The sequence below is a fragment of the Perognathus longimembris genome, unplaced genomic scaffold (genome assembly GCF_023159225.1).
Source record: "Perognathus longimembris pacificus isolate PPM17 unplaced genomic scaffold, ASM2315922v1 HiC_scaffold_5098, whole genome shotgun sequence".
NCBI classification, from domain to species: Eukaryota; Metazoa; Chordata; class Mammalia; order Rodentia; family Heteromyidae; genus Perognathus; species Perognathus longimembris.
Window position 1 is genome coordinate 4,004 of NW_025960487.1, and position 25,396 is coordinate 29,399.

The window sequence follows — 25,396 nt, forward strand, 5'->3', positions numbered from 1 at the left end:
CACCCAGGGCCTAAACACGGCCTCCGACTGCGCAGCCCCGAGCCCCTGGGGCCGGCGCCCGTGGCCTCCTCCCTCCCGGCCGCCGCCCCACCCGCCTCCACGGGGGCCCAGCACGGCCTCGGCGGCCAGGCCCACGCCCGCCGGCCCCGCACCCCGCCCGGGCACCCTTCCCCACGCGGGCCCGGAGAGCGGCCGGGGAGCAGCGGGCCCGGAGAGCGGCCGGGGAGCAGCGGCCCCGCGCGGGACAGGACGGGGACAGCGCAGCCAGACAAGTGATTCTTTAATGAAGGCGCAGGGCCCTGCCAGCCTCTCGACGGGATGCGGGAGCCGAGCGCGCTCAGATCGGCCCCTGCTGCTCCGTGCACGGTGTCTGCGGAGGCCGCGGCGTCGGTCCGGACCCGAGGATCAGCTGTTCGCCTGTTCAGCAGACGGGAGGGGAAAGGCAGTCGCGTCTTGAGGCCGACCGGGGCAGCGGGTCAGGGGCGGGAGGGCTGGACTTGCCATGGGCTCTGACGGCCTCGCGATGGCGCTGGGGGCCCCGGCTCCCGGCCTGCCCTGCCCCGCGCTTAGCTCTCTCCTCCCCGTGCCCGCGGGCCCCGGTGCCCGAGCCTCCTGCCTCACCAGACGGCCCGGTTCCGGCTCCCACCCCGCCCTGCCGTCCAGCCTCACCGCAGGCCCAAAGAAATGGAGCCCCGGAAACCTCCAAAGCCCCAGAGAGCTCCCCTCCTTTACGCTGACTTGCTCAAGTGCTTTGTCACAACCACAAAGGCAAGCAGTGGCCGCTGGGGCTGGGGGAGGGGAGGCGGGGGGACGGTGGCCCCGAGGAAGGGGAGACACCGGGATGGGGCAGGTGGCATAACATCTGCCCCAGATCACGGGCGGAGCGGGCGGATCACGGGCGGCTCCACGGCCGGAGCTAGGCCGGGCGCTCGGGGAGGGGGGGGCGGTGAGTTACCCTCATCTGTCGGTAGATCCAGTCTGTGAACACGGTCACGTTCCCGTACACGCCGGGCCGGTACGCCTTGGCACAGCCCGACCCCCAGCTCGTGTCCCCAATCAGCCACCAGATCCCGTTCTTCAGTGTCACCAGCGGGCCCCCGCTGTCGCCCTAGGAGACACAGGGAGCTCCTGAGAGCCGGAAGGCCGTGTGCCCCGCGGAGCGGGGTGGAGCTCTTCCCGCGGGGACGGCGGGGGCGGTCTCCGCCCTGAGGCGGCGGCGCTTTTGGTGGATTGAGCCGGGATCGGCCGGCGGTTGCTGCGGGGACGGCTGCCGGCCTCTACGGGAGCCGTGGCGTGCGGAACTCCCGCCTTCCCACTGCTGGCGGCCTGCGCTGGCCGGGGCTGCCCGGCGCTGGCTCTGCGTCCCCGGCTCGGAAGCCGATGGCGCCCGGGTTACCTGGCAGGAGTCGACGCTGCCCCGCAGGTACCCTGCACAGATCATGGCCGGCGTGATGAGGTTGTTGTAGACTAGTTTACTGTTACAGTCCGAGGGCTCGATGAGGGGCACCATGGCGGCGTTCAGCACGTCCGAGGTCTTCCCTAAGGACAGGGGGCATCGGCCAGCAGCTCTCAGAAGAGGGGGTGCCCCCCCCCCGAGCACAAACTCCCTCCCCTCTCCCTCCTCTACCACCGAATTATACAGCAAGGCTTCCCACTAAGTAGACAGGGAAGCTGAGGCACGGAGCCGCATGACTTGCCAGATTTGAACCGAGACCTCCCATTTCTTTGGGGTTGGGGGGGGGGGAAGGAAGTGATATTAAGACTTGAACTCAGGGCCTGGACGCTGTCCCTGAGCTTCCTCTGGCTGGCATTCTCCTACTCGAGGCACAGCTCCACTTCTTGGTGGTGAATCGGACAGAAGAGTCTCATGGACTTTCCTGCCTGGGATGGCTGTGAACCGTGATCCTCGGATCTCAGCTTCCTGACTAGCCAGGGTGACCCCACTGCTAAGCTGGGGCCGGCGGCACACACCCCACTAGCCAGCACACCCCGGGACTCACCTTTCTCGTACGTGGCGCCCCACCCAGAAATCCAGCACTGCTGCTTGGGGTCAAGCATCAAGCCCGGGTTGGGCAGACACACCGGCTTCACCCTGTCTGTCTCCAGAAGAGAAGCGGGGGTGTCAGCCTCTGGGGAGGCTCTCCCCGGCCTGTCCTCGTGTGTCCCTGCCACGTCCTGCCCAGGAAACCTGGTTCCCATGGGTCCTGGCGTGCCTGCCTCGGCCCGGCACGGTCCCTCCTCCCCGCCAACCCTGGGCCCTGCAGGGCAGGTGGGAGGGGGGAAAGGTGGCAGGGCCAGGGCAGGAGGCCGTTTCCCAGCCTGAGTAAGGCACTTCCGGGGGAAGGCCGTCGTCTGCTTCAGCTGGAACCCCCATGGGGCTGGAACCTTCCTTCCCTCAAAGGGAGTGGGGGGGAGGGGGGGCAATGCCAAGTGAAGGCCGGCACCTCTGCTTAAATCCTGATCTCGGAGGGTCTCGCTTTGGGAACAGATATGGGGCCCCCGCGTGCCCAGCCCTCCCCCAGGGGGAAGCCCGGTCCTCCGCCCCCCGCCGCCCGGGCCGCGCACCGCCGAGGGCCAGGGGCCTCTGCAGCTTGAACAGGGCGATGTCGTTGTTCTTGCTCTTGGAGTCGTAGCCCGGGTGGGAGATCACTTGCTCCACGCGGTAGCCGTAGCCGTAGAACATGAGGGACTGCCTCAAGATGCCCGCGAACACCGTCCAGTACCGGGGGCTGTCAAGAGGCCTGGGAGACACAGGCGGAGGCCGTGACCCACCCCACGCCACGCCCCCCTCCCGGACCCCCGCGGGCCGCAGCACGGTCCTCCGGGCACCCAGCCGGCGCTTCGTCCGCGTGCGCTAATGGGCACTGCGGCTGGCGCGTGCGCGTGCGCGGTGGGGCGGCCGGCGCGTGCGCATGCTCGGTGGGCCGCCGGCGCCTGCGCGGTGGGCGGCCGGCGCGTGCGCATGTGTGGTGGGGCGGCCGGCACGTGCGCATGCGCAGTGGGGCGGCCGGCGCGTGCGCGGTGGGCGGCTGTCGTGTGCGCATGCGCGGTGGGGCGGCCGGCGCGTGCGCAGTGCGCGGTGGGCCGCCGGCGCCTGCGCGCTGGGTTCCCTCCCTCAGCACGTGGGCCATGCCGTTCTGAGCGGGCAGAGGGCCGCGCGTCCAGGAGGTCCGAGGGCGCAGGACGTCCCGGGACCGTGGGTGTCCCCCCCCACACCCGCACCCCCAGGCCTCCCGGGAGGCCGACCTACTTCTCCACGCAGTGCGCGGCCGTCACGATCCACTCCGGGGTGATGATGGAGCCTCCGCACACGTGCACGCCCTGCACGTGCAGGCTCACCTGCCACGGCCACTGCTCCAGGCTGGCGCTCCACCCGCCCACGATCCTGCCCTGGCGGCTGGCCGAGGGCACGCCGCACTCTGCGGGGAACAGCACGCGCGGCCTGGGGGGCGCGGCGGGGGAGGGGGGGCCGGCCCCGCCGGTCAGGGTCCCCCCACCGTGGGTGATGGGGGCCAAGAGCTCCCGCAGCCCCTGAGCTAACACAAGCCCTGGTCAGGGGCAGGAACAGAGGGACGGCGGCCCCTGGGAGGAGACTGGAAGCTTCACTGCCATGAGGTCAGTTCTCTATGGGCAGGGACCCCGAGAACCAGAATGGGGCATGTGTGTCCCTGAAGCCCTGGGGTGTCCCAGACTCTGTCTGGGCCATGGGCAGGCTTTGGGGACCCTCTGTGTGTCCCTGTGTGCCTCCTGTGGGGTCCTCCTGCCCCCTGGGGTGGAGGCAAGACGCAGGACGGCTACCTGGTACCTACAGAGAGCGGACTGCAGGAAGCTGCAGTGGGCTCGTCTCGCCCCTTCCCACGTGAGATGAGCCCCCTTGTCCACTGGCCTGCCCCACCCACATGGCCAGGCTTATGAACAGTTTGGGGATCCTAGAGCTGTTCACACTCAAGAGATGGGGGTTCCCCAGGGTGAGCCAGAGCCGCCATGCCAGCGACCTCTCCTCTTTGGGAGAGGGCACACTTGGTCTCTGAGCTCTCTTTCCCAGTGGGGCGGGAGGGGGGGGGGGGAAGCGGTCCTGACAGCTACTGACTGCTACGTAGCCTGCCATATCACAGCTCCAGAGCCGTGGCAAGCCTGCCGGGGACAAGCCCCCCTCCTCCCCGCAGCTTCTGGGGTTCCCTCACCTGCCCCTTCACTTGCCAAGAAGGAACCCTCCCCACCTGGCCTCCAGCTCAGGGGGCACGAAGGCTGGGGCCTCTGGGTTTTCCTGGGCTTCTGGCCTCCAAGGGAGGCTTGAGGTCCTCCCAAAGTCCCAAACGGAGCCCTTGGCAGGGAGCAATAGGCCTCCAGGGACATCGCCACCTGTCCCCCGCGTCCTTCCCGGGCTGCGTGCCCAGATCCCCAGGGGAGCTCTTGTCTGGAGCTAACGGTGACCATATTGGGCCCCCCAGGGGGAGGCCGGAAGTCCTCACCTATACAGCGCAGGGAGACAACCAACCCCGAGGAACAGCTGTCGCTGGAAAGGAAGAGTGGGGAGTCTGGTCACCAGTCCACAGAGAGCAGAGAGACCCAAGGGTGTCTTCCCCCCATCTCCTGTCTCCGGGGACAGTGCCAGGTTCACCTCCCAGCTCTGTGGTCTCGAGAAAGTTACTTAGCCTCTCTCTTCCTGCTTCCCCTGTGGGGAAAACAGGGTACCGATGCAAGTAAACCATCCTTAATCCAAGGTGCTCCCCACCATCTGAACTTTCTGAGCACCTGTGGCCATGATGCCGCAGGTGGAAGAGGCCTGATCTGACCTCAGGTGGAAGGTGGCAAGCCACATGGTGTGTGTGTGTGTGTGTGTGTGTTTAAAGCATCTAAAGTTTCCTGCCAGCTTTGTGCAGACGGTGACCCGAAACACAGGTGAGCCTCACGCGGGACTTGGGTCCCAGGCCAAGCCACCTCACTGAGCATAAGTGAGCCACAGCTCCACTTCCACTTTTCTGGTGATTCATTGGAGATAAGAGTCTCACGGACTTTCCTGCCTGAGCTGGCTTTGAACCGCGATCCTCAGGTCTCAGCCTCCTGAGTAGCGAGGATGACAGGCTCACGTGAGCCAACCATGCCAGGGGAAATGCCTGGTCTTTGTGTGTTGGCTTTTCGCGGGTAGTGCAGAAGACAGTAAGACACAATATAACATACTTTGCTTGGGAAGGGAAAAATCGAGTTAATCGCTTGGGAATCGAACTTCCCAGGTGATGACTGAAACAGAAGTTGTGGGTGTGCTGTGTTCTACAGAAGACCCCTCGACACACAGAGGGGCCTGGGGCCCGGAGCTGACCAGCAGCCGTGAGGTCTGCTGGACTAGACCATGACGGGGGGGGGGGGGGAGGCAGGAGCCCACCAGCCCCTCCCCCCAGGTCCTCACATCTGAACCAAGCAGCAGGGTCTCACTTAACCTACAGAGTAACATGGCCATCTACAGAATAATCCCCTGCCTCCGTTCTTAGAACAAAAAACAGTAACAACAAAAACCCAAGGCAGCCAATCACAGCATCCCCTCACCTCCAGAACATCCAATGGGAGCAGAGCCCTGCCGCCAGGACCCGCCCACCTCACCCACACCAGCCTGGGTCCTACCAGAAGGTGGGGTACTTCCTAAAGCCTCTTCCTGGGGCTCAGCCGGGCACCTTAGCAGCTACTGGATGCTACGGGGGGGTGTGGGGGGGTGGGGGGCATTAACAAGCACTTTCCTGTTAAGGGGGACAATGTCCAGGAGTCCCTCATACCCTCACTGTCTGGGAAGTGCAGCCTGGCTGCGGGCCGCCCCACCCCCACGCCACACGGACAGCCGCGACATTCTAGACAGTGACCTTCTCTTCTTCCCTCCAACCCGCCCGCCACCTTGGGAGTTGTTCCCGAGGCTCTGGCCAGGGGCGGCATCCTGCTCGCTGCTCTCCCCCCACACACACCCCCACCCCCACCCCCCACCGCCTGGCTCCCATCCCGACTCCTCCACTTGTCTGGGCTCCCTGACTCTGTCACTGTGTGGGACAAAGAGCCACTCAGCTGGCATAAAGGGCCCACAGTGGGGTGTGGGGTTCACCTGCCGGCTCCCACCGGCCCGGCGGCGGAAGCCAGAGCCCCGGACACCTCGGGGAACCAGCCCCGTTCCCGCTCCCTCGGGGGAGGAGGGGACGGGGAGGAAGGGCGGGGGGCTTGTGTGCAGAGAGGAGGAGACGGAGACGGCGCATCTCTCAGATCGGAACCACTCGAGAAGAAGCACCATCCTGCACCCACTTTCAACAGCTGCAGGGAAGGGGGGCGGCCCTGGCGCCCTCCACCCCCACCCCGGCCCGAGCGTCACCGAGCGCCCCGCAACCCAAGCTCAGGCCGGCCTGCTGCGCACGCGGAGCCCGGCCCGGGACGTGTGAGCAGCTGACCTGGCCACGCGTGCCCGAGGGCTCGCCGCCACCCGGCACAAAACACACCCCAAACCGGAGCTCCACCCAGGACGGGAAGAAGGCCCGTGGGGTCCCCGGTTCTTCGCGTGACCACAATCTGCCCCGGGGGGCGGGGGGGGGGCGGGAAAGCACCTGTGGTAAAGTCTCTTGTAGAGGTCAATGTTGCCGGCGCTCGTGTTGAGCTTCAGGAAGCTCGTGGCTCCGCTGTCATCCCGCACCCCTTGGCTAGAGTAGAAGCTGTTCCTGAAAGGCAGGACGTCTGGATTCGAATCAGGGTGAACACGAGAGCACCCACAAGTCCCATTCTGAGTCAGCGGAACCTCTCCGTGTGAGCTTTTAGGAACACAGACTACGCATTCTGACTAAGCAACCTTGCGTCACACCCTTTAGGATCACCCAGTGACCTTGAGGGGTGAAGGACAAGCCCCCCATCCACCCAGCTCCCAAGCCCGTGTGGTTGACACGCAGAGAGGAACCAGGTTGCGTGAGCAGGTGTGGCAGCGCCCCTCGTTAGTGCGGGGGGGGGGGGGTGGTGGCACCTGCCCCTGAGGGCCTCAGGAGGCTCAAGTGGGGGGATGGAGGTTCAACGCCGGCCCCCGGCAAGACTGACCGACCCTGACCCTGGCCCTGAGCGTGTGGTCCGGGGAGCGGGGCGCCCCCAGGCTGCGCAGAGGAGTTTCAGGGCGTGCGCTGCGTGGGGAAATTGTGCGGCGAGGGCTGGCATTACGAAGCGTCGCGCCAGCTACGGTGCCAACTTCCTCAGCAAACGGCAATCCGCCTCGAGCAGTGCCACCGGAGTGCCCTGCGACCGCAGAGAGTCACCCACCCGCAGACGCCCCAGGGAGACGGGCAACAGGCCCCCCACCCCCTCCCCCAGGCATGGGGGCAGCCAGCCCCCCCACCACCACCACCAGGACAAGGTTCCCAGGACCCCAGTCAAGAGCATTAAGAGGTGGAGAGCTTTGGGACGCGTCGGGCCCTGGCGCTGTCCTCGTGGATTAATGCCATTCCCTGAGGGGCGGGCTCTTTCTCTTAAGAGCAGGTGTGACAAAGCAGGGCCGCTTCCTCTGTCCCTGCCGCTCATTCGCGTTCCTGCTCCCCCCCCCCAAGCTGAAGCCACACCGGGCTTTGTCAGGTTCCAGCATGGCGCTGCTAGTCTTCCCAGCTCCCGAGCCAAACAAACCGCAGCTCTTCACACGAGTCCCTGTCTCAGGGGCTCTGCTGCAGTTCCCAAACCCAGACCAGAGCTCGGGTGGCTGGGGGTGGGGGGAAGGGGGGGCCTGCAAGGCCGGCCGGGCCCCAGGTCACATTCCCTTGCCTCTCTGCGCAGGACGGAGTGTCTGCTTCTGTTTGTTTGGTTGGTTTTTGGCGGTGCTGGGGTTCGAACTCAGGGCCTCTCACTTGCCAAGTAAGTACGCTACCGCTGGAGCCACTCCCCTTTCTTTCCAGATAGGGCCTCAGTCTTTGGCCCCGGGGCCGGTCTTGAATCTGCAAACCTCCTCCCTCTGCCTCCTGGGCAGCTGGGCTTACAGGCATGGACGCCCATGCCCGGCCTAGACATTTCCACGCGTAATTCTGATGGTCACTTCTCTCCCTTGTCTGACGGCCGTAAGCAGATGCGCTTCCAGGGGGCACTGTGCCCGCTGGGATCCCGTCTCCCTCCAGGGGGCACCGTGCCCGCCGGTACCCCGCGTCCCCACAGGGGGCGCCATGCTCACCGGTAGCCCATGTCCCGGCAGGCGGCCCTGGCGTAGGCATGGGTCCAGTCGTCCTGGCACACGGGGGTACCAGGACTTCCTCTGGGACGAGTAGACCTGAAGGAGGAAGTTGGGTCCGTAGAGGCGAACTGCGGGAGGAGCGAGATTGCCGGTGAGCTTGGGGCCGTGGTCCCCGCCGCCGGGTGACCCCACGAGCCGGGGGGGGGGGGGGGCTCCAGAGGGCCCCCCGCGGGTCCGCGTCGTGCACAGGGCAGCCACGCGGCGTCCTACGCCACGGGCCGAGTGCCGCGCTCACCGCGGGGACGCTGGGCCGCCAGGGCCGTCGTGGCTGCAGCCCCTGCCCGGCGGCGGGGGGGCCGAGGGGCGGAGGCCCAGGGGCGGAGGCCGAGGGCAGAGGCCCGAGGCCGCTCCTAGAGGAGGAGATGTGAGAAGGAAGACAGACCAGGCTCCAGGAAATGCAAACAACAGGTGTTGTCTTTTTGTCTTGTTTGTTCACTTCTCTGTTGGGGGGGGGGAGGGAGGCACAGAAATGGAGGGACGGAGGGTGGGCAAATGCAGCGGCGGTGCTCATCAGAAGACGCTCTGTTGAAAATGAATTATACAGCTGGGGGGGGGGGGGGGACGGTGACCCAGACGTGTGCCAGGACAAGATGCAAGAAGACATTAGATCCAAAGATAACCGGTGCAGAAGAAAGGGGCGGGGCTGGGGAGGAAGCTCCATGGCGGAGCGCGTGCCTAGCCAGTGCCAGGCCCGAGCTCGGACAGGCGAAGGAGAGCGAGCGGGGCGAGGACGGAGGCGGGCCGCGAGGCCGAGGGGCGAGGTGAACCGGACAGCCGCGGTAGGAAGCGGAGAGGCGCCACTCCCAAGAGCAAGCGAGGAATCGACCCAAGAAGACACCCGTGGGTAAGAGGACACCACAGCGCGCTGCTCAGACCCCGGCCACAACACCGGCCAACCGAAAGCACAGACGAACCGACACCCCAACCCCGCCCGGTCTCACTCACAGTCACCCTCACGGCAGGGGGTGGGGGGGACACAAACTCAATCAGACAGACAAGAGGGGCTCGGGGATCCCCAGTGAGACGGGGTGGCGAGGGTGAACAGGAGCTGTCCACCCCACACACACTGAGCCGTCCTTGTCACGTAATAATAACTCATTGAACGCCGGGCCCCTGTGGCTCACACGGGTGTGAGGAGGAGGGAGGCTGAGATCGAGGATTGCGGTTTGAAGCCAGTGGGCCAGGGAAGTCCCTCAAACTTTTATTGCCAATTAATCCCCAAAAAAGCAGTGACTGGAGGGTGCAGCTCACGTGGCGGAGTGCTAGCGGGAGCAGAAAAGAAGTGAAGGACAGCACCCCAGCCCTGAGTTCAAACCCCAGGGCAGGCACAAAGATAGATAGATGATTGATTGATTGATAGATAGATAGATGATTGATAGCTAAATGATAGATGGCCAGATAGATGATTGATTGATAGCTAGATGATAGAGGGATGGCTGGATGGATGATAGATGATTAATAGGCAGACAGATGATGGACGGATGGATAGATAGATGATTGATTAATAGATGATACATAGACAGACAGATAGATGATTGATCACTGAAAACACACAGAGGGGCCGGGCGTGACCAGGGAGAACGGTCGCCACGCTGCACCCTGGGCCCGGTGTGGGGGGCTGGGCTGGCACTGTGGCAGCCAGGAGGACACGTGTGGTGCTGGGTGGGGAACTCGACCCCTCGGAGCCCAGGCTCGGGGGCCCCTGCCCCTCCCCCGGGGCCCCACTGGACCCCTCGGAGCCCAGGCTCAGGGGGGCACGCAGCCCTCCCCCGGGGCCCAGGCTTGGGGGGGCCCCGCCCCTCCCCCGGGGCCCAGGCTGGGGGGGGTCCCCGCCCCTCCCCCGGGGCCCAGGCTGGGGGGGGTCCCCGCCCCTCCCCCGGGGCCCAGGCTCGGGGGGGGGCCGCCCCTCCCCCGGGGCCCAGGCTGGGGGGGTCCCCGCCCCTCCCCCGGGCCCCCACTCACCGCAGCGGTTCTCGTCCTCCCCGTTGGGGCAGTGGGACACCCCGTCACACCACAGGGCGGGGCTGACGCAGGTCCCCGAGGTGCCGCACTCCATCCCGGAGGAGCACCTGCTCCCCACTGGCAGGGAGACGGGGGGTGCGTCAGCGGAGCCCCAAGCCCGCCAGGGAGGGTCATGGGGGGTCACAGCCCCGCCCACAGGGAGCCCGCACTTACGAAACCTCCAGAGCAGGCCTGCGGCCAGCGCCGCCCCCACCAGGACGGCGGCCAGGCCCAGGGTGACGAGCAGCGCCGTCTTCGTCTCTGAGGAGAGAGGGGGAGGGCGGGGCCCGGTCACCTCTGGGTCTCCCGGCCCTGTGGGCCCCCACCATCGCTGCAGTCTCACCCAACACCCCAGCTGAGCACCCCCAAGCCCGGAGAGAAGGCACCTGGCCCACCCGCCACCTGGACTCGGCCTTGGCCACCTCCGGCTGCGCGGACTCCACCGCTCAGTACCTCGCGTCTTGGGAGACACAGGCGGGGTGCAGGCCACAGCTCCGGGGGGGGGGGGGCACCGAGCACCCGGCAGCCTCGGGATTCCTTCTTTAGAAAGGACAGTCCATTATGTGCGTGCGCTGGATTTGAACTCGGGGCCCGGGCGCGATCCCTGAGCGTCTACCACTCAAGCCGTAGCTCCACTCCCAGATTTTGGGCAGTTAACGCGAGATGAGAGTCTCCTGGACTTTCCCCGCCCTGGCTGGCTTTGAACTGAGATCCTCAGATCCCAGGATGATGGGCGTGAGCACCAGCGCTCAACCAGAAATCGTTATTTTTTTTTATTTTTCTATTTTTCTTGGGGTGCCGGGGTTCGCACTCAAGTCCCTCCCCGCCTGCTGGGCAAGCGCTCTGCCCCCGAGTTACACGCCCCGCCTAAGAGAGCGCATTTCTTACATAGTTCCCCGCGTGAGTTTGAGCTTGAAGGGGGTTGCCCCGCGGCCCCCATTTCTGGGAGACCTCGCTTCTCGGGCACCGGGCTTCATGCCTCGGAGGTGGGGGTGAGGGAGACAAAAGCAGGGAGCCAAAACTCTCACGCGGCGTCCGTCGGAGCGGAGCTTGGCGCCAGGGCCGAGCGTGGCGGCACCCAGCTGCCCCGGGCAGGGTCGGCAGGACGCCAGAGGGCTCTCAAACTCACGGTGCCCGCGGGAACTCCCTGAGACCTGGCCTGGCCCCGGGCTGCAAGGCCAGGGCGCGAGGGGACGGTCCCCACAGCCCCCCGCTGCTCCGCCCAGCCGGGCGCCGCTCAGCCCGGCCTCTGGCGACCCTCAGCTACCTGCACCCCTGGACTGAGGAACTTTTGAGTGTGCATTAGTGTGCAAGTGCAGGCTTCCCGAGGTCTAAACCTGGCCGGTTAACTGAAACAGCTGCAGGGCTTGCTAGAGCAAAGGGATTCAACACCAAAACAAAGCACCACTTACATTCTGAAATAATAACTTAGAGAATAGTTTCAAAGCTGAAGATTATACTTGTAATCTTTAAGTAAGTGTGAAGAGGAGGAAGAGGAAGGGGGGGAAGGAAGAGGAAGGAGGAGGAAGTGGAAGGAGGAGGGAGAGGAAGGAGGAAAAGGAGGAGGAAGAGGAAGGAGGAGGGAAAGGAGGAGGAGGAAGTGGAAGGAGGGAGAGGAAGGAGGAAAAGGAGGAGGAAGAGGAAGGAGGAGGAAAAGGAGGAGGAGGGAGAGAAAGAAGGAAAAGGAGGAGGGGGAGGAGGAAGATGAGGAAAGGACAGAGGACCCCGTACTCACTAGAGAAGCCAGCCCAAATGGAGATCCCGGACGGAGGACCCCGCACTCACTAGAGACCCGAGAATGGAGAGAAAGGAAGAAGACGCAGGATTGGAGGGGTCTGCAAGAGCAATTCCATCTCCAGCCTGCGGAAGGCTCCGCTGGGCAGTCTCGCAGCGGCAAGACCGCGCTCAGTCTGAGCCATTCCCTGACCCCAAAGTGCCGTGACACTGTGACAACCGACCCGCTGCACTCGGGCCACGGCGAGCCAGAGCGCGAGCTACACCGCTGACTCCCACCCGGGAGGGCTCTACCGCATCCCAAAGAACACGCAGCCGTGAGCCTCAGACGGGGGCCGGGAACCGCGGGGTTCCGAGGCCCGCCAGGCAGGACTGGACAGAGGGACAGAGGGACAGAGGGACAGAGGCCCCGGGGACCGGAGGCGAGGCCGGGCGGGCTCGGGCCGGCTGCTGGCGCGAGAGAGCGGGTTGGACGAAGCAAGAGCCCAGTGCAGAAGGCAGATCCAGAAGCCGGGGTGCCGCGTGGGACAGACACACGGAGAGGAGTCCTACTTGAGGGGTGCCCTGCTCCCGCAGGGGGCGACGGCTGCATGCCGGCGGCCGGGCTGGAGGCGCGGGTGAGGATCCTCGGGGTGTACTGGGGGACGGGGGACGGGTAGTACGAAGCCGGGAACGCCACGTAGGGGTTGGGAGACGCGGCTTGGGGCGGAGGGTACAGGTGCTCCGGCTGGTAGCCATGATTCTCGTAGAAAGGCCCGATGCCTGGTGGTGGCCCCTAAACAGGCGGGAGGAAGATAAACGGCTTAAAACGCCGGCTCGCGCGGAGGGGTTACGTTTGTGACACCGCGTGACACCCCCGCGGATTCAAATGCCGCACCTAGGATGCGGTCACTTTATCTAGAACCGCCGGATCACGGCTCCCAACCACCCAGAACCCTCCTTGGGCCGTGGCTGCCCTTTTTTGTTTCCCCCTTCTTGCCATTTACTCTTTGAAATGAAGAAAAACCGACAAACACTGGGATTCAGCAGAGAGGGAAAAATAATTATAGGGCCCAGGTATGCTAGTGAGGAACATGTCTGTAATGCAAGCCACACAGGAGACAGAGACAGGAAGACCGCAGCTCTAACCCAGGCCACGCAAAAGCATGGGACCCTGCTTCGAAAACAAGGTACAAATACAACGAAAGGACAAGGGGTGTGTCCCAAGTGGTAGAGTGCTAGCCTTGCAAATGTAAGGGCAGGAGGGAGGAGAAGGAGGGAGGGAGGGAGGAGGAGGAGGAGGAGGAGGAGGAGGAGGAGGAGGAAGAGGAGGAGGAGCAGGAGGAGGAAGAGGAGGAGAAGGAGGAGGAAGAGGAGGAGGAGGAGGATCTTAGACTTGAATCCACAAGACCGTCTCCTCCCGCAGGCGTGATGCACAGGATTCCCGAAATCCTGGTCTAGGACAGGACAGACACAAGTGTTTCTTGTCTGCTTCCCTAAGCCCAGTCCTGGCCTATAAATGACATTGCAAATGTCCAGAAAGAAAGGTTTCTCCGCTGCCCTTCCCGGCAGGACCGCGCGAGCAAGCGGGGTAGCCGGTCAGGAGCCACGACCAGCAGAATCTCACTGCGGTCAAGAGCAGCCCTCAGCCCCAGGGCAGGCCGGGTTTGGAGCCTGACCACGGCGTCTCCCGGTGGCTGCAGGTGCCAGATCTCAGCCCTGATACGGGAAGACGCCGCCCTGGGAAGCCTGCCCGGCCCTGCTCTCTCCAGCCCAGCCCTCCTTGGCGTGGGTCCATCCCTCTTGCCCAGGGTGTTGTTAGGAGTGCTGCCGGAGTAAACGTCCTTCCGGTCCTCGTGCCTGGGCCCAGGGCACAGAGTCCACCCTCCCGGCAGTATGTCTTTCTGGGTCAAAGTGTGTACAACGGGAGCATGGAAGAAGAGTCCTGGCCTGCCATGCATTCCTGGCCCCTGCCTCCACGATGGCCCTCCTGGCCCAACACCATGCTCGTGACCTATTCCCAGCAGGCACTGGGCCCACAGACAGCAGTTCTGTCCATCCATCCATTCATCCATCCATCCACCCACCCGTCTATCCACCCATCCATCCATCCACCCACCCATCGTCCATCCATCCATCCACCCATCCATCCATCTACCCACCCATCCATCCACCCATCCATCCATCCATCCACCCATCCACCCAGCCACCTATCCATCCATCCACCCACCCACCCATACATACATACATACATACACCCACCCACCCATCCATCCATTCGTCCACCCACCCATCCATCCATCCATCCATCAATCCATCCAGTCAGCCAGCCATCCACTCATTCTATTTAAGTATTTGCACAAAGGGGTTTCCGTTCACCAGGTCAGTTTGTGCATCTTGATCAATTTTGCTCCTCTATTTCCTAGTTCCACTTTCACCTATGTACCTGGAACAGTATGACTGCGTTTTCTCACCCTTCCTCTCTTCATTTATCTAGTCCCCCTTTTCGGGGGGAGGGACAGTCTTGGGGTGGAACCTGGGCACCTTCCCTATGCTTTCTGGCTCAGCGCTGGTGCTCTATTACTCCGACTGAGGTGGTCACTTGGACACAACCGTCTCGTGCACTTTTTCTGCCCAGGCTGGGTTTGAGTCGGGATCCTCAGATCTCAGCCTCCTGAGCAGCCAGGGAGCACTCCCCAGCGGCGGTGCGCTTTCCCGCAGGACCTCGGGACATACCCTCACTGTGCACTTCCTTCAGGCAGCAGATGAATGGGTCAGGCATGACAGGAGGCCCACACTGCATTTTCCCCGGGGGGTGAACTCTGGGGACAGGGACAATGGTCTGCCAGGTCTGCCCAGTGCCTCATCCACTCGAGACGCCCCCCTCCCCGCCCCAGGCTAGTTGGAAGCACCCTGCGCCCTCCGCGACTCTCAAAGCGAACACAGGAGGCCGGGACCGCAGACTTTAACCCCGCGCAGCCTGGACTTCCAGTTCCTTCCACACAGGCCTGGCTCCACCCCTGACCCCTGCTCCAGCCCACACCAGTACACACACACACACACACACACACACACACACACACACACACACACACACACACACCCCGACTTGGCTCTCAAAAGTGCTGAGCAGTATCCACTCCACGGCAGGTAATACCAGAGGAACAGGAGCTGGGGAAATGCCAGCCAGGTAATGATTAACCACGTACCGAGTTTAAAGCCATCCTGGTCCCAGCAACAGCAGCATCGGGGTAAAGACGCGACTCGGGCTCCCAGAAGCCTGCTTGGGAGAAAGAATCACGAGACCGTAACGTTGCCACACGGGCAGGATGTTTGTTTGAGTTTTTATCATTGTATTTTTTTTCTTTTTTGGTCCTGGGGATTGAACCCGGGACGTTGCACTCTGCCACGGAGCTACGTCCCAGCCTAGCTTTCAAGATCAATCTGGAAGGAACTAGAAGACTCGTAAAGGTTGCCTCTCACCAGAACGAACTGCAATCCTGCCACTGACCTTGAACCCACCCCCCTTCCCTACCCCTGTCCTCCTCTGCGAGGAAGCCTGGCCCTTGGGGGTGAGGGCCGGGCTGCCAGCTTAACTAGCCTGTCCAGGAGAACCTGACCTTGAAGAGGGACGGACAAGCACCCCAACACCACGAGCAGCACCCAGAAGAATGACCCAGGCTGAGTCCAGGTCTCCAGGACCAACTGCCCCCGTGAGTCCCCCCCCCCCCAGCAGGGGCCACGTGATCCCCGCTCCCCCCTCCCGGGTGTGTTCCAGCTACCAAAAGGAGAACTGGCAAAACGAAAAGCAGCCGTGCTGGCGGCTCCCACCCCTAATCCCAGCTACGGAGGGGCTGAGCCCTGAGGATGAGAGAGTCACCCCGCCAATCGGCCGGGAGAAACAAGATCAACTGGACATGGACACACGGCTCACGCAGAGAATGCCAGCTTTGGGAAGAAAAAGCCAACCGAGAGCTCAAGGCCCTGAGCTCAAGCTTCAGTACTGGCACGTGTGTGTGTATGCGCGCACACACACACACACACACACACACAATCAGCCAAGACGAGCAGCAATGAGGAAAGCTGTAGCCCTCACGGCCCCGCCGACAGCCCTGTGTGAAGAGTTACCACTGGCATTCAGAGACATCCACCCGCGTTCCAGCCGAGCCTCGCTCCTGCCAGGACAGCCGGGCACCGGGCGCTCCGACCTCTGACCCCGGGCACGCTTCCCCACAGAGCCTGGCTTCAGAAAGAGCCCCGCACAGTCAGCTGGCCAAGAACCCCCACTCTGGACGCCTGGACACGTGGCCACTCCCCCCAGAGCAGGCTCCTCGGCCTCCCCCATCCCCGGGAGACCCCCGGCCACCCTGGCCTGCCTTCCACAAGAACGCCATCCAGGCACAATCCCCCAGGACACCTCCTGGTGACGGCCCATCCGCTCACCCGCCCTGCTTCCGGGCTGAAAACCCCTTTAGCTCAAATTCGGAGTCACGGCCATCTCTGCTCACCACTGAGAAGCCCACTAAATCAACACTGCATCTCCTTTCCTTAACAAAGCATATGGAACCTGCTTTCCTTCCTTCCTTCCTTCCCTCCTTCCTTCCCTCTCTCTCTCCCTCCCTCCTTCCTTCTCTCTCTCCCTCCCTCCCTCCTTCCTCTCTCTTTCCTTCTTTCTTTCTTCCTCCCCTCTCTCCTGAGGGATTCTCCACTTCTCCAGCTGAGCTTGAAAATCTTCACATGACCCAAGGCAACGTTCCCAGCGCAAGTCCGGGGCCCGCGCAAGGTCTGTGCAGCCGGCCACCTTGGGGTTGGGACCTTCCCATCTGTGGGAGCCTGGCACACCGCAGAGTCCTGACACAAACAGCAGCAAGCCACATGGCACACCCCACAGCCGTGGTCGTGGTGACTCTGTTTCCCCCGTGTGGGATCCTCCCCTTCCCTGTGCACATTCGCTCTGCTCCTGGGCCCTGGCTCCTCCACCTGCAACTGTAGTCTGGAATAGCACCTCCTGCAGGCCAGCCCAGGCATCGCATGGGTACTGACAGGAAACAAGCCTCCTGTGTGTATGTACAGTAAGTGCTACTTGCGTCTTGGTTCTATAAGCAGCATCCTAAAGCTGGTGAATGTCTAGTAGTCTGCGCTGGGGCTGGGGCTGATCTGTGGCATTCGCAGATTCGCGTGTGATGCGTGCTTCTAGCAGGCCACGGACCTATCACCTCTCCGAGCTCAGTGGAACATTGCTAGTCTATCTCCTAACCAAAGTTCATATCTGGATAATTACACAACAACAAGATACCCCCTAAACTGCCAGGCACTGCTGGGTTACCGCCTGTAATCCTAGCAGCTCAGGAAGCTGAGATCTGAAGATCACAACTCCACGTTAATTCAGGCAGAAGGGCCCACGAGATGCTCATCTCCCACTAGCCAGCAAAATACCAGCCTGGAGGCATGGCGCAAATGGTAGAACACAAACTACGAGTGGCAAAAGCCAAGCAAAAGCTCTGGTTGAAAAGAAAGACACACACACGCACACACACACACACACACACACACACACACACACACGCCAAGCCAAACCAACAACCTGTGAAGAATAAGCATATGAGCATGACTTTGAGCTCGTCGCAGTAAAAATGCGCCCCCTTATTGACTCTTGATGTGCAGATAAAATAGAAGCAGCAGGTCACGTGGAGAGCCTTGAGATGACTTTCAAGGTTACAAACAAAGTCAGTGGTTTTCTGGGTGAAAGGGACCATCACTTAAACGGAAAACATACACACTGATCAAAACGGCGTGCCAGGCCCGGGCTCCTGCCCCTCTCCTGGGCCTGCCTTGTGGCGCCAGGACTCCCGCTGGCCCCCGGGGCTGGCCTGCCCTCTCACTCCTCAACAGCAGCAAGCCCCTGCCCCCGATCTTGCCGAACGGCGAGGGGACACCAGCTCCTCCCTCCAGCCTTCCCACGCCCGCAGCTCCGCTGTCTCCCCAGTCACAGGTTGGGCTGAAGTTTCAGGAAATGAAAATGTGACCCGCTGGCAGGCTTCCCAGTGGAGGAGCCCTCGGAGAGCCACGGGGACTCGGGGTTCAAAATCCAAGCTTGCTATTCAGTGGCGGTCACTCCCTAACTGAGCGAGGAGGAGCCGGGAAAGGACGGAGCGCGGAGAGCCGCAGCCAGGAACGGCCCGGCTAACGTGGCCGGATCCAGAAGCAAGCTACTGGACAACCTCATCATCTTGCCCGTGACCCCAGGGCCCACGAAACACGGGGGGCCAGAAATACCAAGTGCGTCCAGCTCGGTGCCCATGGGCAAGCAGCTGGCAGCCTCCTGGGGCCAAGGAGGACAGAAGGGAGGCGAGGGGCTGCGCTGGAATGGGGGAGGGCTGCGCTGGAATGGGGGAGGGCTGCGCTGGAATGGGGGAGGGCTGCGCTGGAATGGGGGAGGGCTGCGCTGGAATCCGGTGTACAAGAAGCGCACCCACAAACACCCGGGGAATCCCTCCGTCCCGTCTGTCTTAAAGCTGCATTTCCAGGCTGGGGCTGAGGGCTCACGCCTCTCGTCCTAGTGACTCAGGAGGTTGAGATCTGAGGCTGAAGGTTCAAGGCCGGCCTGGACAGGCAAGTCTGTGAGACTCTGAACTCCAATTAACCAGCAAAAAGCTGGCAGTGGAGACAGGGCTCGAGTGGTGGAGTCCCAGCCTTGAGTGAAAGACAAGCACAACAGAATGAATAAGTGACACTAAACAGGTCGATGCATAAACGAGCGGGAGTTGCGCTTCCCAGCCACGCAGATGGGTCTGGGAGAAGGGCAGCGTTCGATCCGGGTGTGAGGAGACGGGCTGTGCGCGGCCCTCTGCGGCCACTCGGAGGGCGGACGCCTGCTCTGGGGTCTGGACGGGCAGCCTCGGGCAGCACTTCGGGAAACCCCACGCCAAGAGGGCAAGGGTAGACGCGGCGGGAAGCCTCTCCTGCCGCTGCCTCCCGACGTCCCTGGCCCCCCGGGCCGTCCTGCCGTAGGACGCAGCCAGCCCCGGGGCGGCCCGCCCGCCCGCCCGCCCTGCCCTGGGGCTGCCTGCCCGGCCACGGGCGGCAGGACAAAGCTGTCTGTGGGGTCCACTCTGCCCTCACAACGCGGGGACGCTGCTCCCGGAACAAGAAGAGTTCCGGGCCGTAGCTTCTTCCCTACGCAGGTCTCTGAACTCTTCTGGAGACTTCAAACAACCGGAGCTGGGGTGGGGGGCACGGGGGAGTTGCAGCATGGAGGTCCCCCATCACCACCCCCCATCACCACCCCACGCACTGCTGCCCCCCTCCAAGGCCCACGCACCGGACGCTGCTCAAGTTGCGGGAGGTACAGGGGAGCCACCGGTCTGCGCCCTTAGTTCCACCTCCAAGGTCTCGCAACTGCCACTCACGAGCACCCCCCTCCAAGAAAGCGACGCTGAAGAGAACCCTCCTGTGTCCCCAGGGCACTAACCCAGCGCACAGTCCTCCCCTTCGGGGCTAGCACCCCTTGGGCTACAGTTAGACTACAGCGGGACTTCGGTGCCAGTCCAACAGGAACAAGCACGAGCCCGTCCCGTGAAGGCATGCGTGACTGAGGAAAGGGCTGAGGAGCAGGCGGAGGGAGGAAGAAGAGGGAGGGGAGGGGAGGAGGCGGGGAAAACGGGGGGGGGGGGGCTCACAAAAGGCTCACCTGTACCATCCGAGTTCCTTTTCCTATGAATGCGTCATTGTCCCAAGGAGATTACCAACTTTTTAGGGCAGGAATCAAGTCTGGCTTGCTCTTTCTTTCTTTCTTTCCTTCTTTCTCTTTCTCTCTTTGTCTCCTGCCTGGATGAGTAAGAGGAAATAGAACAAAAAGAAGGAAGCCCATCACCAGCCTCGCGGTCACCTGCGGATCCAGCCGCATGGGTGCCCAGACCACCAGGCAGGTGCAGTGGTGCCCGGCTCCTCCACAGAGACCTCCTGGTATGCCCAGGCGGCCAGCTCAGGGTGAGCACCCGCCCGCCTGCCCGGTCCCAGTGCTCCTTGGGGACAGTACCCACGGCTGGGTACACCACGGCTCGGGTGACAAGCTCCCTAAGTCAGTGCTCGCTGCCCGAGGGCCACGCAGGGAGAATATCACGACAGCAGACGCGGTTCACAATCCGTATCTAAGGCGCTATGTGGACAAGGGGCTCAGCACCGCCCATGAACCCCCCCTCCCCCCCCGCGGTGACGCCGCCGTCGGGAGCAGGAAGTATCGGAACGACAGACTTGGACGGAGCTCAGGAAGCCGTCTGCAACACTTAGGAAGTTCAAGTCAGGGCCTGATCCTGTAACCAGAATTCTCCAGGACCATCTCTAACTCCATCATCCCTAGAAAGATCTCTCCTCCTCCGTCTTGCCCTGCCACACACACCCCTGCCGGGACAGCCCCTGGGAACGCAATGGCCTGCAGGGGAATTTGACACCAGGTCTCAAACCTCCTGACAAACAAGCCATCATAAAGCCTGGGCTTAGCCAGGCCCAGGCACCGAGGGCACCTAGAATCCCAGCTACTCGGGAGGCTGAGATCTGAGGATCGAGGTTCAAAGCCAGCCCAGGCGGGAAAGCCGATGATACTTCTTAACTCTAATCAATCACCAAAACAATGGAAGTCGAACTGTGGCTCGAGTGGTTGAGCGTCAGCCTTGAGTGAAAAAGCCAAGGGACAACACCCAGGCCTTGGGTTCAAGCCCCAGTACCAGCACACACACATACACACATACACACATGGTGGCGGGGGGGAAGCAAAAAAGAAAAGGAGGGAGGGAGGGAGGGAGAGAGGGAGGGAGGGAGGGACTATGCTCCTAGCACCCCTGCCCCATTGCCAGAGCCTTGCCCCTCAGTCCTACCGAGCATCTGCCGGGCCCGTGGCCCCGCGTGAAGCCCCTGGAGCTCAGGCACGCGGGCCGGCCGGCCTTTCCAGCCTCTGTGCTTCCTTATGGCTGCCCTGCCCGCCGCCCGCCCGCCAGCTCACCTGTGTACACACGCAAAGTGCCCAGCATTCCTGGCCTGCCCCTGCCTCCACGGGGAGCGGAAGCCCGTCCCCGCGTGCCCTGCCCTCCTCAACGCCCAGCCATGCACACGCAGGGCACGGCCCGTGCGCCCCCTCGGAACACGGCGGCCCCGGGGCTGCCCCGCTGTCCACCCAGATGCCTCCCACCCGCGCCCCCTCTCCTGCCCATTGCCCAGTGGCCGTGGGGAAAGCCGGCCCCACTCAGGTCACCCCTCGGGGCCACCAGGGGTCTCTGATCTCCTTGCTCCTGGCCCGGGGCAGGGGTCCTGAGCCAGCTTCCTCCATCCACAACACCTGCGGGGCAGGCGAGGGGCTGAGCTCTCTCCCGGTCAGCCTTCGGGGCTGAGCCTGGCGTCGGGCTCTCGATGCTCCTGCACCCACCCCCTTCCAGCTGGCAAAGACCCCCCCCTAGCTAGTTCTGGCCACCCAGTATGCGTGTGTGTGGTGGGGGCGGGGGGGAAGGGGGGGCTCCTGGTGGGTGACCTTGGAAGGGAGGAAGGGCAGGGAACACGGGAAGGAGTTTAGCAACTGTAGGCTGAGGGACAGGACAGCCAGGAGAGACAGCAGAGGAAGGAGAGCCCCCCACCCCCCAACACCGCAGCCCCCCGCCAGGGACGCCACAGCCCCAGACCACCCGTCCCGCTGCCCCCCCCCCGCCCCCAGCAGGGCATTTCCCCGCCCACCAGGCTGCACAGGGGTCCCTGACCCAGGCTCTCCCAGCTCCCCAGGAGTCACCCCACCGATGGAGACAGAGCAGGATGGGGACTGCAGGCGGGGGTGGGGGGCTCATCCCCACTGTCTGGAAGAGTCCAACCTCCGTGAGGCCCCCAAGCTGGGGCAGCCGACTCGGCGAGGAGATCACGGCGACCGGCCGGCGAGGGCACTGCCTCCCTGCCCGTTCCCATGTTCCCGTCACCTGGGACGCCACACGGGCCCCCCACGACGGAGCCCCGGGGCCCGCGGTCCTCACGCCGCAGCAGCCCAGGCCCCAGGTGGGGCTCCGGGTGGGGCTGCAGGAAGGCTCAGCTCTGAGATTGGGGAGAAAATCAGCCTAGTTGCAGAGAAAGCGGGTTTGAATCTCGACTCCCTGGACCTCCTCAGCTACGCCCCCCCCCCCCCCCCGCAAGCTCTCCTCTCTACCCGCTGTGCCGTTCTGACCTCGGGACTGATGCTAAGGCAAGGGTCACCCATCCCCTCTAAGCTCCCTGCACCCCACTCCTAACCCAACAGGAGGATCACGGAGCTGGAGCCCCCCATCCCCCTCCCCCCGCCCTGCTCCTTAGGAGTCCCTGGGTGCTGTCACCTAACCTCTCCGCCTTGATTTCCCTATAACTGAGTTGAATACATTATAAAGGTGCATGGCTGGACAAAAGAAATCGAGCGTGAATGAATACCTGCAGTGATTACTATAAGGCCTGTGTGAGATAACTCAGCTCCTTCCATCACCAGGTCAGGCGGCCAAGGGCAAGTAGACCCCAGAGCTCAGCCTTTGGCTCCAGCAAGAAACCAACTTTGTTCTTAGGAAATCAACCTTAGGGGTATACGGAGAAGGAAGTGACTGCTAACCAGGACCAGTGAGATGTGCGAAGAAAACTTCAAATGGAAAATTCTTCCAGGCCTCCAGTCCTTACAGGGTGGGGAATAAACCCTGGAGCCCGGGGCTCACACCTGTAATCGTAATCCTAGCTTCTCAGGAGGCTGACATGTGAGGACAGCAGTTTGAAACCAGCCTGGGCAGGAAAGCCTATGAGACTCTTATCCCCAACTAACCACTAAAACAAACAAACAAAGCCAGAAGTAGAGCTATGGCTTAAGGGCTAGAGCATTAGCCTTGAGCAGAAACAAAACACTCAGGACAGCACCCAGGCCCTGAGTTCAAGCCCCAGAACCAGCACAAAATAAAGCGAGTGGGGAAAGCCTGTCAGGAGAGACATAAGCTGTCTGGTGGTTTCGGGAGGCGGAGAACACAGGGACTCAGAGAGAACACTGCAGTAACTCAACTTCCGCTCACAGGCCACAAGCCTTGTAGGCCGTACCTAGGGCAGGAATTTCTCACAAGCAAACTCAACAAGGGCTCAAATCCCAAACGCTCATTCTGTGCTCCTCACCCCGGAGACGACCAGGGTTCAATCTACGGAGAGTATACTTGCAACAGGTACTGACTAAACGACTTCTGCTGAAAAGCTCTGCTCAGTTCCTTGGGCCCACGAAGAACTCACAAAATTTAGCACCAGCGAAGCTTGGCGTCCCCGCCTCCATGTTGAATGTGTCTCTGCTCTGCGGTCACTTCGAGAGCATCATTCCCACCCGAGACTGAAACCACCTCAAAAGAGCAAGCAGCAGGGCCCGGCAGGACAGACCACCCCCAAGCGAGGAGAATGACCTTTACGTAATGATGAGGCTGCACCCCCAGAAAAGGAGGAATCAACTCATGAGAATCACACTGCTCCCCTAAACTGGTGGCCAGACCCCAGTGGCCAGGATTGAGATAAGGACCGACCAGCACACACCAGCATCTGGGCCTGTTGATCCATACCTTTCGCCCCCTGACCCCTAATTCTTCCTCGATCTAAACCTAGCATTCCTATCCGTACCCCACAGGTGGCCGATGACGTGCTACCTTCCCGTGGCATCACCACGTAACAGTCTCCTTTCTCTGCCCGCCACCCTGCCCCTTGGGTGGTACAGACCGGGCAGGCTCCTGGCGCGCTAGCCTTGCCTGCCACTTGCACTGTGATGCCCCTCTTGGCTGAACTCTCCAGCGCGGGCAGGGAGGGATAAAGCCGAAGATAAAGCCGACGGGGCGGCCTTTACCAGCTTCAAAGACCCAGAGACTGAAGTGTTGAGCCTCCATCTCCAGACCGAGGTCCCAGCCCAAGGGGCCTCCCCTCCCCTCCGCGGGGGCCTGGGCTCCTTCCTCCTCCGAGGGTCCCTGGAGCCCCAGGGGCCTCTAGTGGGAAGGGGGGGGAGCAACTCTTCAGAGGAGCCTCCCCGCCCTCTTCTCAGGACGCACTGCAGAGCTAAGGAGATGGGACCCAGGGATCTGAGGGTCAAAGTTTGAAGCCAGCCCGGGCAGGGAAGCCAGTGGGATTCTTATCTGTAATTAACTACTAGGGAAAAAAAAATTTTTTTAAGCTGCAAGTGGAGCTGTGGAACGAGTGACAAAGACCAGCTAAAGGACAGTGTCGGGGCCTGGAGTTGGAGACCCCTTCCAGGGGTGGGGAGGTGGGGGTAGGGGACCCCGGGGAAAACCTGCCCAGCCCCCAGGCTTGGGGGAGGGGGGGAGGGCAGCGGCTTCCCGGGCTCTCACTTCCTGGACGGCCTTCCTCACCTCCCGGCCAGGTAAACTCCAGCTCTCCCAGGCCAGCCGCCTTGGTAATTTTCCACTGTTCCACCGGGGTCCCCAAGGCTGGGGACTCGGGGGTCACCGGCCGGGAAGGGGCAGCAATCTCCAGGCCCAGCCCCGGATGACCCCGTCCCCCCCATCACCCCCTAACCCAGCCCCCCGCCGGCCCCACCGGGGACTGAGCTGCGGGACCGGCTGGGCCGCGCGCGCGGCGCCCACGGGGCGGCTCCTCCGCGGGGCGCGGTGGACCGAAGCGCCCCGGGCCGGGCTAGGCCTTCGCCCCGGCAGGCGGAGCTGCTCCCCGGCCGGCGCCCGAGGGCGCCCGGTGCCAAGGCAGCCCCGCCCGGGTCCCCGGCAGCCCCTTCCCGGGCGATCCCGGCCGCCGCGCCGGCCCTATCGCCCGGCATCTCGGCGTTTCCAGTTTCTCGCCAGCTCGGTGGGGACCCGGGGGCAGGGGGAGTTCAGGTGACGGCCGGGGGAGCGGCGGAGATTTCCCCGAACAAAGGAGCGGGGGGGGGGGGGCCAGCGTCTCCGTCTGCGCCCCCCCGAGGGGACGCGCGCCCCGGCGCCCGGCAGGGGGTCCCCGCCCCCCCCCCAGGCGACCCGGGGGCGCTCTCCGGCCCGGGGCCCCACCCCGGGGGACCCCGGCGTCTCCCCTCCCGACCTGCGATCGGGGGCTCCCGCGCCCGGCCAGACGGCCAGGGTCCCCGCCGCGCCGCGCCCGCCGGCCCGGGAAGGGCGCTGCGCCCGCCGACCGCGCACCTGCGGCGCCCGCGCGCACCTGGCGGGCCCCGCGCCGCCCCGCGCCGCCCCGCGCCGCCCCGCGTCCGCCCCGCGCCGCCCCGCGTCCCCCCCGCGCCGCCCCGCGTCCCCCCCGCGCCGCCCCGCGTCCCCCCCGCGCCGCCCCGCGTCCGCCCCGCGCCGCCCCGCGCCGCCCCGCGCCGCCCCGCGTCCCCCCCGCGCCGCCCCGCGTCCGCCCCGCGCCGCCCCGCGTCCCCCCCCGCGCCGCCCCGCGCCCGCCCCGCCCCGCGTCCGCCCCGCGCCGCCCCGCGTCCCCCCCGCGCCGCCCCGCGCCCGC

At 63.8% G+C, this 25,396-nt stretch overlaps 1 protein-coding gene across 1 annotated transcript; it reads right to left on the reverse strand.

Moving 5' to 3' along the window:
• Positions 1-386: 386 nt before the first annotated feature.
• Positions 387-24,328, reverse strand: LOC125345003 (transmembrane protease serine 2-like). The gene is given in 16 exon segments (XM_048337262.1): positions 387-417; positions 956-1,108; positions 1,397-1,539; positions 2,001-2,096; positions 2,566-2,741; positions 3,251-3,419; positions 4,473-4,516; positions 6,576-6,686; positions 8,162-8,226; positions 8,228-8,289; positions 10,184-10,300; positions 10,397-10,483; positions 12,509-12,731; positions 15,145-15,219; positions 19,626-19,762; positions 24,304-24,328. Coding segments are annotated over 15 exon segments (1,542 nt in total). The 5' UTR covers positions 19,635-19,762; positions 24,304-24,328; the 3' UTR covers positions 387-405.
• Positions 24,329-25,396: the final 1,068 nt, after the last annotated feature.